The sequence below is a fragment of the Salvelinus fontinalis genome, chromosome 26 (assembly GCF_029448725.1).
Source record: "Salvelinus fontinalis isolate EN_2023a chromosome 26, ASM2944872v1, whole genome shotgun sequence".
In the NCBI taxonomy this organism is placed as follows: domain Eukaryota; kingdom Metazoa; phylum Chordata; class Actinopteri; order Salmoniformes; family Salmonidae; genus Salvelinus; species Salvelinus fontinalis.
Window position 1 is genome coordinate 12,516,964 of NC_074690.1, and position 15,977 is coordinate 12,532,940.

General features: G+C 42.7%; 1 protein-coding gene across 1 annotated transcript; it reads right to left on the reverse strand.

Annotated features, from left to right (window-relative positions):
* Window positions 1-5,063: 5,063 nt before the first annotated feature.
* Window positions 5,064-6,605, reverse strand: LOC129823653 (E3 ubiquitin-protein ligase rnf152-like). Its single transcript, XM_055882530.1, has one exon. It carries the CDS (start codon window positions 6,233-6,235, stop codon window positions 5,453-5,455), a length of 783 nt encoding a protein of 260 aa, XP_055738505.1. The 5' UTR covers window positions 6,236-6,605; the 3' UTR covers window positions 5,064-5,452.
* Window positions 6,606-15,977: the final 9,372 nt, after the last annotated feature.

Sequence of the window (15,977 nt, forward strand, 5' to 3'; positions counted from 1 at the left end):
CCTACGTTTGCACACACTGTACATAGATTTTTCTATTTTTTTCTATTGTGTTATTGACTGTACATTTGTTTGTGTGTAACTTCACAGAGTTGTGTTGTTTCTGTCGCACTGTTTTGCTTTATCTTGGCCAGGTTGCAGTTGTAAATGAGAACTTGTTCTCAACTGGCCTAACTGGTCAAATAAAGGTGAAATAAAAAATTGAACTGTTATGCTTATTGTGATATAGTTTGATATAAGCAGAATTCAATATAATTCCCAATGCAAAAACCAAATGATGCCCATGGTGCATTCGGAAAGTATTCAGACCCTTTGACTTTTCCACATTTTGTTACATTAAAGCCTTATTCTAAAATGGATTAAATAAAAAAAATGTTCATCAATCTACACAATACCCCATAATGACAAAGCGGAAAAAATATATACAAATTATTGCACATTCCAACACAGATGTTTCTACAACTTGATTGGAGTCAACCTGTGGTAAATTCAATTGATTGGACATGATTTGGAAAGGCACACACACCTGTCTATATAAGGTCTCACAGTTGACAGTGCACGTCAGAGCAAAAACCAAGCCATGCGGTCGAAGGAATTGTCCGTAGAGCTCCGAAACAGGATTGTGTCGGGGCACAGATCTGGGGAAGGGAACCAAAACATTTCTGCAGCATTGAACGTTCCCAAGAACACAGTGGCCTCCATCATTCTTAAATTCAAGAAGTTTGGAACCACCAAGGTTCTTCCTAGAGCTGGCCCCTGACCAAACTGAGCAATTTCAGGAGAAGGGCCTTGGTTAGGGAGGTGAACAAGAACCTGATGGTAACTCTGACAGAGCTCCAGAGTTCCTCTGTGGAGATGGGAGAACCTTCCAGAGTGACAACCATCTCTGCAGCATTCCACCAATCAAGCCTTTATGGTAGAGTGCCCAGACGGAAGCCACTCCTCAGTAAAAGGCACATGACAGCCTGCTTGGAGTTTGCTAAAAGGCACCTAAAGGACTCTGACCATGAGAAACAAGATTCTCTGGTCTGATGAAACCAAGATTGAACTTTTTGGCCTGAATTCCAAGCTTCACGTCTATAGGAAACCTGGCACCAGACCACTATTCTCGAGTGGCGAAGCGGTCTAAGGCACTGCATCTCAGTAAAAGAGGCGTCACTACAGTCCCTGGTTTGTATCCAGGCTGTATCACATCTGGCTGTGATTGGGAGTCCCATAGGGCGGCGCACAATTGGCCCAGCGTCGTCCGAGTTTGGCCGGGGTAGGCCGTCATTGTAAATAAGAATTTATTCTTAACTGACTTTCCTAGTTAAATAAAGGTTAAATAAATAAAATTAAAATAAAATGCTGTGGGGATGTTTTTCAGTGGCAGGGACTGGGAGACTAGTCAGGATCGAGGGAAAGATGAATGTACAGAGAGATCCTTGATGAAAACCTTTTCCAGATCACTCAGGACCTCCGACTGGGGTGAAGGTTCACCTTCCAACAGGACAACAACCCTAAGCACACAGCCAAGACAACGCAGGAGTGGCTTCGGGACAAGTCTTTGATTGTCCTTGAGTGGCCCACCCAGAGCCCGAACCTGAACCTGATCGAACATCTCTAGAGAGACCTGAAAATAGCTGTGCAATGATGCTCCCCATCCAACCTGACAGAGCTTGAGAGGATCTGCAGAGAAGAATGGGAGAAACTCCCCAAATACAGATGTGCCAAGCTTGTAGCGTCATACACAAGAAGACTCAAGGCTGTAATCACTGCCAAAGGTGCTTCGACAAAGTACTGAGTAAAGGGTCTGAATACTTATAGTACCAATCAAAAGTTGACACACCTACTCATTACAGGGGTTTCTTTTATTTTTACTATTTTGTAGAATAATAGTGAATAAATCAAAACTATGACATAACGCATAGGGAATCATGTAGTAACCAAAAAAGTGTTAAACAAATCAAAATATATTTTATATTTGAGATTCTTCAAAGTATGAATGAGTAGTTGTGTCCAAACTTTTGACTGGTACTGTATGTAAATGTCCTATTTCAGTTTTTTTTATTTGAATACATTTGCAAAAATGTCTAAAAACCTGTTTTGGCTTCATGGGGTATTGTGTGTAGATTGATGAGGGGGAAAAACAATTTAATACATTTTAGAATAAGGCTGTAATGTAACAAAATGTGAAAAAGTTAAAGAGGTCTGACTACTTTCCGAATGCGTTGTAGCTACATATCGGTATGATCCCTAATAGAAATAGATACATTCTATTTAGTTGAAAGTAGTTGTAAATAGAACTATACGTATTGGAAACGTGTTTATTGAAGTCTGGTATTGCTTCATTGATTACATGGGTCGAATTTGATCCACAGAAGTGTATTGTGCATATCACAATGAGTTGCTGTACTCATGAGCGGTTTTCCATGTTTGAAGAGGGCCTATAGGCCTATTTATTTGGCAAGACAGCTGTGCGTGGCTGCATCTCACTGTAGCAGGCTGGATGTCATCTTTTGGTTATTTAGATCTCCAGTCGCCTTTTATTTACTGTGTTTGTTTACTGTTAATGTGACAAGCCTAAATATAGCTCGTGTCATGCCTTTATGGATCAGATGTTTTGTTTACTGTGTTTGTTTACTGTTAATGTGACAAGCCTAAATATAGCTCGTGTCATGCCTTTATGGATCAGATGTTTTATTTACTGGATTTGTTTACTGTTAATGTGACAAGCCTAAATATAGCTTGTGTCATGCCTTTATGGATCAGATGTTTTGTTTACTGTGTTTGTTTACTGTTAATGTGACAAGCCTAAATATAGCTCGTGTCATGCCTTTATGGATCAGATGTTTTGTTTACTGGGTTTGTTTACTGTTAATGTGACAAGCCTAAATATAGCTCGTGTCATGCCTTTATGGATCAGATGTTTTGTTTACTGGGTTTGTTTACTGTTAATGTGACAAGCCTAAATATAGCTCGTGTCATGCCTTTATGGATCAGATGTTTTGTTTACTGTGTTTGTTTACTGTTAATGTGACAAGCCTAAATATAGCTCGTGTCATGCCTTTATGGATCAGATGTTTTGTTTACTGGGTTTGTTTACTGTTAATGTGACAAGCCTAAATATAGCTCGTGTCATGCCTTTATGGATCAGATGTTTTGTTTACTGGGTTTGTTTACTGTTAATGTGACAAGCCTAAATATAGCTCGTGTCATGCCTTTATGGATCAGATGTTTTGTTTACTGGGCTTATTTGGTACTGCTGTTTTGTTCTGTTCGCATTCATTCACAGTTGTCTCTTTAATCTAAGTCAAACTGCTATTCACTATGTTTGTTTGCATGCATGAATAACAAGGCTATTACTTTCAGCATTTAGTTTGCATTATTTTAGTAAGACAGCTGTGTGTGCGGCTGAATTCACATAAGATGTTTGTAATAGGTGAACTACCCTATCTATCCTGTAGCTTATATTCATTACCAAAACGGCCTTGCTTTAATGTGTAGGGCGCTGTCCATTGTGCTGATACAGTACAGCGGAGATAGGCTACAGATTTCGCGACAACCTGTCACTTCAAAAACACTCAATCAATGATTTTGGAGTCTCAGCATTTGTTTATTGTTGTATAGCACGATATAAGCAGAATTCAATATAATTCCAAAATGTTACCCTCTCACCGATTTCAACTGCTCTCTTAGTCACTTTATCCTGACGCTCGGCCTGGTGTGTTAATTTGTTTCAGTGTGTGTGTGTGTGTGTGTGTGTGTGTGTGTGTATGTGTGTGTGTGTATATGCAAGGGCGGACTTGGACAACAAAAAAAAATCGGAACTTGCATTTCTAATACACTGGTCCATTTTTCCCTCGAGGCCCCCATAACGGTCATTATTTTTTTCTCGCGGCCCTCAGGCCCATTTTTTCCCTGGAGCCCCACTGTTAGCCAGATAATGATCATTTTGTGCAACAACAAAAAACATATCTTAGACAGGCGCACTAAGCTAAAGATGGACCAGCCCATTTGGCATTTGTCAGAAATGCGTGTATGTGTGTGTTCTTCTTTTGTGCGTGCACATGTGTACAAAAAAATACTTATCGCGTTGTAGTGCTATTAGAAATGTCCCACCATTTACCCAGTGGTGCCTCAACCTGTAACCTAATACCTTTCACCATTGTGGGAGTAGATTTCCCCCATCAACATTTGAACTCCATATCTCTCCCTGATCTAATTGTGAATAATGTCATTATTTCATCTCTCCATCTAGGGACCTCCATGGAAAATGTTTTAGTATGAACAATATTCACTTTGACAGGGAGTGTAATTCCCACCAAGAGAATAATAAAAAGGGATAGCAAGTAGAGGATCTGGGTAGCCTACCATCTCTGCTTGATGATGTGGAAAACCCTGCATTGTTCTCTTTATAAGACCAGAACCTAAAACAGTACATTCTGTCAGTGTAAAGGTTTCCCATGATAGGCTTTTATAGTAGCTTAGTGTATCACAGATTGTGACAAATACATTGAGATTCATGCAGCATCAGTGAGCTGCACATAATTCAGTCGTTTTATTTTCAAGTGGTGTAACTGTATGAGCCACAGGAGGGCGCCAGTGGTAATCCTTATTCTGATTTGAGCCTGGGATTCGCGCCCTCTGGGCCCAGTTTTTCAAAGGTTATCTATGCGGAATTCGGCTATCGGATAGGATTAAATGCATAGAAATGTAATAAAAAAGAACGGTAGTCCCCATTCATGTCAATGATTTGTGAGTTCTGTTCATTCTATTTCTATGCATTTAATCCTATCCGATAGGCGGAATCCAGATAGATAACTTGAAAAAACTGGGCACTGGTGAGGCAATGTAGTCATAACAATCAATATGAACTACAAATACATGTACACTTATCCAGTAATGTCAGATCAGAAAGGAGGGAAAGGGCTGGCAGATCAAGACTCAAGGATCACTGCCTGAATCAATGTCATATAAAACCATCTGAAGGACTACATCCCAGGGTCCGGCTAACTAAGAAACTGCTCTAAATCCTTTCTGCCATCAAATAGTACTAACCTATACATAACAGCCAGGACAGCAAGGGCAGATGACACTTGTTCACTAGCTTTATTCTTTGGTTAATGTGAATATGGGCGACACATTTGACACAGAAGAACACACAATCTGACTATGAGTCAAGACCTAGCCTACATGCAGGGTGATATGACAGGCCCACCAGAGGCAGATGAGGAACACAATGTGATGCAACACTAAATAGGGCAGAGATTTTACACAATTAAATTGGTGCAATAATATGGGATCACTAGCATGTGATACACTCCCCTTCTATGTCAACCAGACTACCGAAAGGAGTGTATCATGGCTTACTTACTGTGTATAACAAACTTGAGTATATATAGTATACCCTACACTTAATAACTGACACGTCAATAAATTAATACAACGAAGTGAACACATTTTAAATGTAATCTCATAAAACATTTACATGTCTCCTGCTGGCATTGGAGGAGGCAGCACGCCCGGGTTCCGGGTCAGGCCTATATCTCAACCAGCACACCAACCACGTCATAACAACAGAGAACATGGCCATGATGCTGGCTACAGACAAACAGATAGGGCCGACTGGAGACGGAGGGTTGTTGAAGTTATGCACGACTATGAGTCCCAGAAACAGCAGCACAAGCATGGAGACGAAGCCGAAAATGGCGCACACACAGCCTGTGGTTAGCACGATGCGCCTACAGTTCTGACAGCTCTCGTATCCAGCACTGTCGTAAGAGTTCGCAGCGGCATTACCTCCGACCACAGCTACAGACGGGATAGCCTGTTCCTGCGCAGCTACGGCTGCCTCGTTCGCCACCTCGCGGCGGTATGCGGCAGTGAGCGCTGGGTGCAAAGGAGGGGGATACGGTGGCAGGATGTCCTGCGGAAGACTGTCATCCTGGATGTAGAATGGATAAGCATCGGTAACTTTAGTGTTGTTGGGGAGATTGTGTATCCTGTACTCAGGCACCGGGGTCCGGTGGCGACAGAGAGGGCAGCCGATGCGCCATCCTCGGTCCTCACGAAGGTGGAGAGTATTCAGACACTCTTCACAGAAAGTGTGCAAACATTCCAGAATTTTGGGCGTGCGACGGTCCAGGTCGAAGTAGTTGTAGCATATTTTACACTCATATTCCTCATAGAGGGAAACATCTTCATACACCTGCGCCCCGATTCCTTTAGTTCCTGCTACACTCGGCGCCTCTGCCATGTCATCCTCGAATGTTTACATGCTCAAAATAACTTCTGATGTGATCAAATGATTTTCACTGCCTCTCAACTGGACTCACACAGACGCAGTGAGTTCCATCGCCGCCATTCTGTGTGGTTTTGTTATCATCAAATCCCGGAATAGAGATATAATACCGTAATACGACGCAATGGGAATTTGATGAGGTAATGCTGGGGGGTTCCTAGCTGAGTCTGTGAAGAGGCGGCAGCAGTTTTAGCCCTCTCTTTCCCAGAGGATAGGACAGAGCAGCATTCACGGTTCCCTTCCCCCGCTGCTGAAGCTCGGCATGAACCAGAATCTAGATTAGAGTCGTTCCCCCTGTAGAGCTGTTTGGTTCACAAGTCTGGGGCGCAACTGGGGTACTGGCACAACCCAGAACAGTGCCAGATTAGGCTACATGATCAGATTATTCATGTTTAAACCGGTTTAGATCAAAACCTGTTGCATACTTAAAGGAATTAACCCTTACTGCAAAACACCTAATCTATCCTCCTGCCAAGTACCTATTTGCGTAGCCTACAGCCTATCTGAACAAACAAAAACAATAGGCCTATTCGTCGTTTTACAGATAGGCCTACATCTTGTCATTTGAGTGAAATAGTTAACAATATCTTTATTGTGATCAGTCTGCGCACTGCTGTTTTAGACATTTCAGCACCACACTTGGTGGACAGTGCCAGTGATTCTAATCAGCACCATGCGACGACACCTCCCGCCTGCTACTCATCCCATCCAGAAAAAATGCTTACTCAAATTAGTTTTATGCGATTTTTACACCCTGTCATAGTTTATTGACCAAAATGGGCAGCAAATAATGAAATAACAAATTTTTTAGCCAGTGCAAACAATCTGAACTAGTAACCACACACACACACACACACATCCTAATCAATAAGACTAGAACCTCCAAATGTATGGATCATCAGGTGAATTTCATGTGTTGATATGTGATATAGATTAGGCTGTATCTGACAAATTGGAGGTAAATGAACACCATACCTTGAATAAAAAAATTCAGACGTCATTTTATGTTTTTATTGATGTTCTCATTATTGAATTTTGCCGGTATCACAGTAATGAATGCACATCTCTTTGACATGATAATAGAAGTGAAAAATGATCCTTAACCCTTGACCTGTCTGAGTTAACCCTTAGGTACAGATTTGTATTATGTTGTCAGTCAGTCAGCCTCCCTGTTAGCTAGGAGTGTTGGAAGAAAGCACAGGTTACGTGTTCAGTGTCTGACAGAGCCTCTGAAAGAATTGGTGTGTGTGATTGTGTTGCATAGTCCGTGGGAAGTTGTGCATGAAGCTGATGTGTGTGTGTGTGTGTGTGTGTGTGTGTGTGTGTGTGTGTGTGTGTGTGTGTGTGTGTGTGTGTGTGTGTGTGTGTGTGTGTGTGTGTGTGTGTGTGTGTGTGTGTGTGTGTGTGTGTGTGTGTGCATATGTGTGTGCGTATATGTGTGCGCGTATTGTGTGTGCATGCATGTGTTCTACGTGAAAGCATTACTTACGTACACATTCATATACTGCATGTATCTGTGTGTCTGAATGTAACCTACAGCCTGGGGCTGGGATTATATGGTATAAGCAAAACAGCTTTCAACTCAACTAGCACCACCACCTGCAATGTAGCCAGGCTACAAACAGTAGGACCTGGTCCCTCCCTGTACCAACCCCATCTCATTTAGGATTAACTCTACCTCAGTTCACCATGAGGTTGTCTGTGCCTGTGGAGGCCATATCAGAGACCAAGGCTGATGACTGTAAGGGTTTGTAAGCAAATAAAGTCCATCTTAAAACTGAGAAGTAGAAGGTGAGAACAAGGAGTCTAATAAAGGTCTTAGGCAATGGAGGAACAGTGGGCCAGGATCTCCTCACTGCTCAGAACCAGGGTTCATCTGATGCATGTGTCAGATATACAATTCTCTTCTACAGGGTTTTACTGGTGGAAATTAATTGCTATAATCATCTGGCAACAATGTTGTTTCATTGTAAAGTGTGGTTTTTTTTCATGAATTTGCATAGATCCATTCTTTTCCCAAATTACTCGACCAAATATCATTGTGGCCTCATGCTTGCTACGGTTACAACTAGTGAAATATTAATGAGACCTCTTTCTCGCTCTTTGTCTCTGTGTGTGTGTGTGTGTGTGTGTGTGTGTGTGTGTGTGTGTGTGTGTGCATGTGTGTGTGTGTGCATGTGTGTAACTTGATGGCAACGTTTCTTTAATGGAGGTAAATTATGGTCATTTAAAAAATAGCATTAGTTGAAGTCAAAATGTCTTTATCCATCTTGTGAAAAGCTATTGGATGAAACGATCATAACAGATGCAGTATAAAGCAGTATATCTCCCTCTATTCTCCTATCATAGATCTCCATTGTCTCCGGGGGGTAACTGTTCCCCAAACTCTCATTTTAACTAGTCATCTTGCCTCTCTGACTGATTCTGATATAGAACATGCCTGAAAGATTTCTGTCAACAAATTGGGTATTTGTTTCCCGTTTGGTATTGTTTTAAGAGGAGACTGGGCTGGGTAGTTAAAGTCTGTCTCTTTCATGTCCCTCAAAGGGGCTCCTTCACTTGGTCATCCAGCCGGTGAAAAAGGGCACTTAAATGCCAACGTGACAAAAGCGTGAGAAGAAAAATAGGGTGCCAGGCTACTGGGCTGCCATAGACAACACGGTGTCTGGGAAAGGGGGCTTCGTTTGGGAGAGACTGCAGGACTTAAAGTTAAAGATTAGTTTGAAATCTGCACTCCACCTTCTCTCTGTCCTCCTCCCTCTTTCCCTCCCTCCATCACTCTCTGCACCAGCCACCCTCTCTCTGAAAAATAAATCTGCCGCCAGAGAGCAGGGGATGAGCCAGGAGAAGATCCTCTTTAAGATGACAGAGAAGGATCCTTTTGTTCCCCTAATCCTCCTCGCCCCTCTTATCCCCCTCCTTACACCCATCCCCTCCCCGTGGCACATTTCAAGCCCAACTGGACGTCAAAGGGGCTGCATGCTCAGACAGGGACTCAATGGTTACATTTTTCATTCTACTTCATCACTCAGAAGAATGGGATAATCTGAGCGTTATTTTTTTATACATCTCTCCCCTTGTTTTTTAAGGGTAACAGACACAAATTGCTGTATTTGGGACTTTAATTGTTTATCTTCATGATTCTGAACTGCTCTCAACTGGAGCTGGCAGTTTACCAGAATTTAGCCAGCATTTAAGTTAATAAGAGCTTGATCTTTGCAGTCTTGCTATGGAAACCATACAATCATCTCTTTAACGCTGCCATAGCAACCACAATGAGAAACATCACCCCAATATCTTGTAATGTAATCTAATTCCATTCATTCATACAATTCCCCATTGACACTTTACCATTTATCATATATTATAGAGGGTATTAGAGAAATGACTAAACACCTTACTCATCATCATAATCATGAAGTGATCACATGACATGGGTCAATATTGGTGCTGCTCAGAGTGACTCCCAAGGGAGAGTCTGTCAGCTAGTCTAAGCCTGTCAGGGAGAAGAGGTCATCACCTATGGTTAGGTCTCAGGATACTATGCATTTCCCTCTCTTCCTCTGTCTGCCTTTAGGGTCACCACTAAGTGCGTACCTAGGCACCAGGGCAAGCAGCTCAAGTGTGTGTCGGTGTCATTATCAGATTGGACACACATATTTACAGAGGAGACGAAAGTGCTTCCTCAGTTTATAACATCTGCCCTCTGATGGTTGGTGAATCATCTTGATGACCTAGATGAGAAAGGAATAGTCTGGGGACATCTATTACTGCCTCCTTGGACACACAGATGCTGTGTGTGTGTGTGTGTGTGTGTGTGTGTGTGTGTGTGTGTGTGTGTGTGTGTGTGTGTGTGTGTGTGTGTGTGTGTGTGTGTGTGTGTGTGTGTGTGTGTGTGTGTGTGTGTGTGTGTGTGTGTGTGTGTGTGTGTGTCCATTGTTTACATGAGCATGTTGGGGAACCTAACCCCATTAAACACATGGTCAATATACACCAAGTGAAAGGATGATCGTCCTTGCTTTAATAAGCATGCCAATACCCTGGAGATGTTTGGCTGTACTGAGTGGATATCATCAGTCTAGGGTCAGGGGGTCAAGAGGGGCTTACCTGGCCATTTCACTTGCATGTCGTTTCTAAATTGAGCATTCGCTCTGTAGCTCTCTCCACATGCGAAAATCCGAATTAAATTTCACACTTCCTCTTTCACTCCCTCTCTTTTGTATTACAAACCTATTTTCAGAGTTGTAGTACTCAAGGCCGGTCTCGAGACCATATATTGAGTGTCTTGGTCTTGTCTCGGTGTCGGTGTCGGATACATTTGTACTGTTTTTACTTGGTCTCGGACAGTGAGGACTCGTAATTTCTTCCCGAGACCAGCCGAGACCAGCGAGTAAAAAAACTCTAAATTATCCGTTTCCATTCAGTCAGCGCATAAAACCGCGTCGCCTGGCCAAATATCGACACTCCTTTCTTAAATCATTAATACAGTATCTTAACAGCCTTTATATCTATTATAAACATGTTTGCGCAGTGGTGAACAGGTTCGTGATTCTGTAAGGACAGCAACCGTACTACCAGCGCACTCATGTACGATAGCGCACTCGTTGTAAAACAAAGGGCCAGTGGTGTAGTGGAGACTATACGCAGGTATAAACCCTATTCCCAGTTTCCTTTCAGTCTGCATTGCGTATACTCACTAATTAATCCCTACTGATGCTTATCAAAGTTGAAGTGGAGGTTTAGAACTTATCAATTATGTAGTGCAATAGAGAAACCATGCACAAATTAGCCTATACAGTCGCAAATTACGTGAAATATATTCACATGCGCTCCGAACACAGCCTAGTTTCAGCGGAATATTATCTGCAGGCAGCATGAGTGTGCAGCTCTCAACTGTTTTTTGTTGGCATAGAGCAGCTCACAGAAAAATGACATCGGTAGCCGGTAGGGTAGGAAAGATGTTTCAACTTATGATATTTACCAGTAAATGCTACCTAAGACAATAATGAGTATGCAAACCATGTATTGAAAAAGTCCGAAGTGTTGGTTAGTAGGCTATTTGTGATGCGCAATTGTCATCATGCATCAGGGGCGTAGACATGGATGGGCCTGGGTGAACAAAGGCCCACCCACTGGAGAGCCAGGCCCTGACAGGCCCACCCAATCAGATTGATGTGGTTTCAGCATTGTTGTGGACTTAGACCATCACATTTTTGTATTTTTTCAACAACAAAAAAACGTGATTTTGAGAGTGAAAATCTGAAAAATCTATAGGAAAACTCATTTAAAAACAGGGTGCCGAGGGTCACGTGATGCCGCGGAGCTGAGCAGACGTTGACAAACCGGGCTCTTCAAAGTTATTCTATTATTACCTAAATAACAACGTTGAAACAATATTCTAACATCGGCTGATAAATTGTCAAGTACTTACCTTCCCAAATAGCCATGGACCGCCGAAAGAGAGGCAAGAAGGACGACCAAAACGTCGTTGACTCCCAAGATAACGATAACGCTAGCAAGATTAGCATTAGCCCTCATAACTCAAACGACAGTTCCAGACTGTTGCTCTCGGCCTCTTGCGAGCCTGCCGACATGCTGGCTACTCTCCTCCGGGAAATTCAGGATGGTAACAAAGGTCTTTCTATGAAAATCGATAAGAGAACGGCCGAACTCCATTCTTCCATTGACGACCTGAAATCCTCCATGAATGATCTCCTTTTGAGAACGACTGAGGCAGAGTTGCGCATTAGCACAGTTGAAGACACCATCGCTCGACATGACCAGGTCTTGATACAACTGCAAAAGGACAATGCCTACCTCAAAAACAAGGTAGATCAGATGGAGAACCAGAGCAGACGTAGTAATATCCGTGTCGTGGGATTGAAAGAGGACAGCGAGGGCCGTGACCCGGTCCGTTTCTTCACTCAATGGATCCCGGATGTCCTAGGCACAATCAACTTCACCAAGCCACTGGAAATCGAACGCGCCCACAGAACATCAGCGCCGAAACCCCGGCCAGATGAGCCCCCACGGGCCGTCCTGGTCAGGTTTCTCCGTTTCCAAGACAGAGAGAAGGTACTGCAACTCGCAAGAGCCAAAGGGGACATAACCATTGATGGCAAGAGGGTCAGCCTTTTCCCGGATATGAGCGCGGATCTCGCAAGACGTCGCAAGCAGTTCAGACCTGCCGCCAAGGCACTGAAGGAGAAGAACATCATCGGCTACCTCATCCACCCTGCGCGGATGAAAGTTCAGTACAACGGTCGAAGCCATCTCTTCAACACGCCGGGAGAAGTGTACACTTTTCTCAAAGAACTGAGCAACGTCTGAGCCAGAACGGTCTCTTTGGGGGATAAGATGCAGTTTGTTTGTTTTCTCTTTTCCGGACTGAACCGCTGATATCCTCCTGGTCGCTATAATTGGTTTGTACATTTTCAACTAACCGTATCTTTCCGGGGTGAGTTCTATTACATTTACAGGAGAGTATATTTTGGTTTAGTACATATCACTGGGCGAAGCAAATAAGTGGGTTTTGGCCCACTGCTTTCCCCCTCATTTATGTTAATCTTTCGAAAAGAGACTCAAGCAGCCCTTACCGTGGGCAGTAAATATTCAGCCATAAATGTCTATTCACAACGTTTGTTTTCAATTTAGAGAGCTCGCAGGTTTTAGTTTACGCCAAGGTTTAGCTAGTAAGAGCAAGATGGAAAGCGAGCAGCAATGTTTCTCTACAAGTGTATTCATGTTTGATTGTTGGGATTGTGGTTTTAGCCTAACAATCGGGGTGGGTGGGATTCTTTATTTTTTTCCCCTTTTTTCTATGTTTATTGTTTCCTTCCTAAAGAGACACATAGGTCACTTCTGTGTTCAAACCAATGTTGAAACATTTCCTAACTATCTACATATGATAGATTTCCATTCAGTTACATATTTGAAACCCTACTATGCTTAATCCACTAAAATATGTCACATTCAATGTAAAAGGTCTTAACAGCCCGATTAAAAGGAAGAGAGTCTATACATACCTTAAGAAATTAAAGGCTGACATCGTGTTTTTACAAGAAACACATCTTACAGCCAGTGAACACAAGAAATTGAAGAGGGAATGGGTAGGACAAGTTTTTGCGTCCTCTTTTAACTCCAAAGCAAGAGGAACTGCAATTTTGATAAGTAGACACATCCCCTTCTGCGTTAGCAACACCATCTCTGATCCCTCTGGCAGGTTTGTTTTGGTGCAGGGGCATATGTTTTCAGAGTCTTGGACCCTATTGAATATTTATGCTCCTAACTTCGATGACCATATGTTTATTCAGAATGTCTTTCTTCAGGTCGCTCAAGCAACACCAGGATGGTTACTGGTTGGAGGAGATTTTAATTTTTGTTTAGATACAGTTCTTGATAGGTCCTCTGATAAACCCTCACTTCTTACCAAAGCAAGCAAGCTTACCATGTCATTCATGAAAGATCTCAATTTACTAGACATCTGGAGGCAGTTGCACCCACAGGATAGGGACTACTCTTTTTACTCACACCCACACAAGACACACACACGCATAGATAACTTTTTACTGTCGACACAACTGTTTCATAGAGTGTTAGATGTCGAGTATCTCCCCAGATTGCTTAGTGACCATTCTCCCCTGGTATTATCAATCTCCATTCCTACCAAGGTAAATGGAGCATATAGATGGAGACTAAATTCTACACTCCTAAAGCAACCTGAATTTTGTGCATTCATCAAAGAGCAGATCAATATTTTCACATTGACAAACAAACCCTCTGCTCCTGACAGTTTCATTCTTTGGGACACATTGAAGGCCTATCTGAGGGGACAGATCATTTCCTATACTAAAGGGCTGAAGAGAAAACACTGTGCGGAAATGAGTGCCCTTGAATCTGAAATCTCAGAGCTAGAGAAAACCTACCAAAGAGGCCCAACTAAAGATCTATACAGGCTTTTGGTAAATAAAAAACTGAAATATAATATTCTGAACACATATCAAGCTGAGAGGGCCATCACTAAATCAAAACAGCGTTATTACGAGCTTGGAGAGAAAGCACACAAAGTATTGGCATGGCAACTGAAAGCAGAGGAAAGTAAGAGGACAATTAATGCTATAGAAACTCTCACTAATGAGATATCTTTCGACCCTACTGAAATTAATAATACTTTTAAGAAATACTATGAAGACCTCTACACTTCCCAATCAAGCGATGATCTATCAGAGATCGACTCCTTTCTCTCCTCTCTCAACCTCCCATGCCTGTCAGGGGAAGACAGCGAGCGCCTGAGTGAACACTTCTCAGTTCCTGAATTGTTGGAGGCCATTAAATCCTTACCTTCTAATAAATCTCCTGGGGAGGATGGCTTCCCTCCAGAGTTCTATAAAGAATTTAGGGAGCTGTTGGTCCCCTACCTTATGGAGGTACTTAAAAAAGCCAGGGAAGACAACTGCTTTCCAGAGTCTTTCTCTCAAGCAGTGATTACTGTAATCCACAAGAAAGGGAAAAATCCACTGAAGTGCGCCTCATATAGACCAATCTCTCTCCTTAACACAGATTGTAAACTGGTCACCAGGATGCTATCTAAGAGACTGGAGTTATGTCTTCCCCTGTTGGTCAACCCAGACCAGACTGGCTTCATAATTAATAGATTGTCCTCCAACAATCTCAGAAGGTTCTTTGATATAATTCACCTTGCTAACAAAAACAAAATACCTAGTGTCGCAGTCTCCCTCGACGCTGAAAAGGCCTTTGATAGGGTTGAATGGCCATACCTCTTTCGCGTCTTGGAAAAGTTTGGTTTAGGTACCGGGTTTGTAAATTTGATAAAATCACTCTACAAATCTCCTAAAGCTAGGATTGCTACCAACGGGATTACTTCCTCCTCTTTCCCTCTCTATAGGGGGAACAGACAAGGTTGCCCAATTAGCCCCCACCTCTTTGCCCTCGCCATCGAACCGTTGGCTGAGGCTATTAGAACGTGCCCTGACATACATGGCTTTGAGGTGGGCCCCCATACCCATAAATTATCACTCTTTGCGGACGACCTTATCTTATTTCTAACAAACCCAGAACACTCCCTCTCTCACTTGCAGATCCTACTACAGTGTTATAGTTCTTTCTCTGGATATAAGGTAAATTTAGATAAAAGCGAAATCTTACCGTTGTCTGTCTCTGACCATCATACCATCAAGCACAAGTTTCCTTTTAGATGGTCGCCTATGGGCTTCACATATTTGGGCATAATGGTGGATGGTAACCTGAACAACCTCTATAAACTCAATCTGGCCAATTTGTTGCAAAAGGTGGAGGGTGACCTTTGTAAATGGATGGACTTACCTCTCACTCTACTGGGTAGAATCAATGTAATTAAAATGAATGTCCTGCCCAGATTTCTATATATGTTTCAATCTCTCCCTATCCCTGTTCCCGCAGCATTCTTTTCCTCTCTCGACAAGATGACCAGACGGTTTATCTGGCACGGCAAAACCCCTAGGGTTGGCCTGGATAAACTGACCCTTGATTACAGTCAAGGGGGCTTAAACCTCCCCAACTTTAGAATGTACTACTGGGCAGCGCAGTCTAGGTTTCTGGCTCAGAGGTTTGACAAGGGTCCCTCTCCCTCATGGTTGAACATTGAAAAGCTTGAGGTAAATGATGACACTGGGGCAGAATTGTTTTACAAATGGGACAG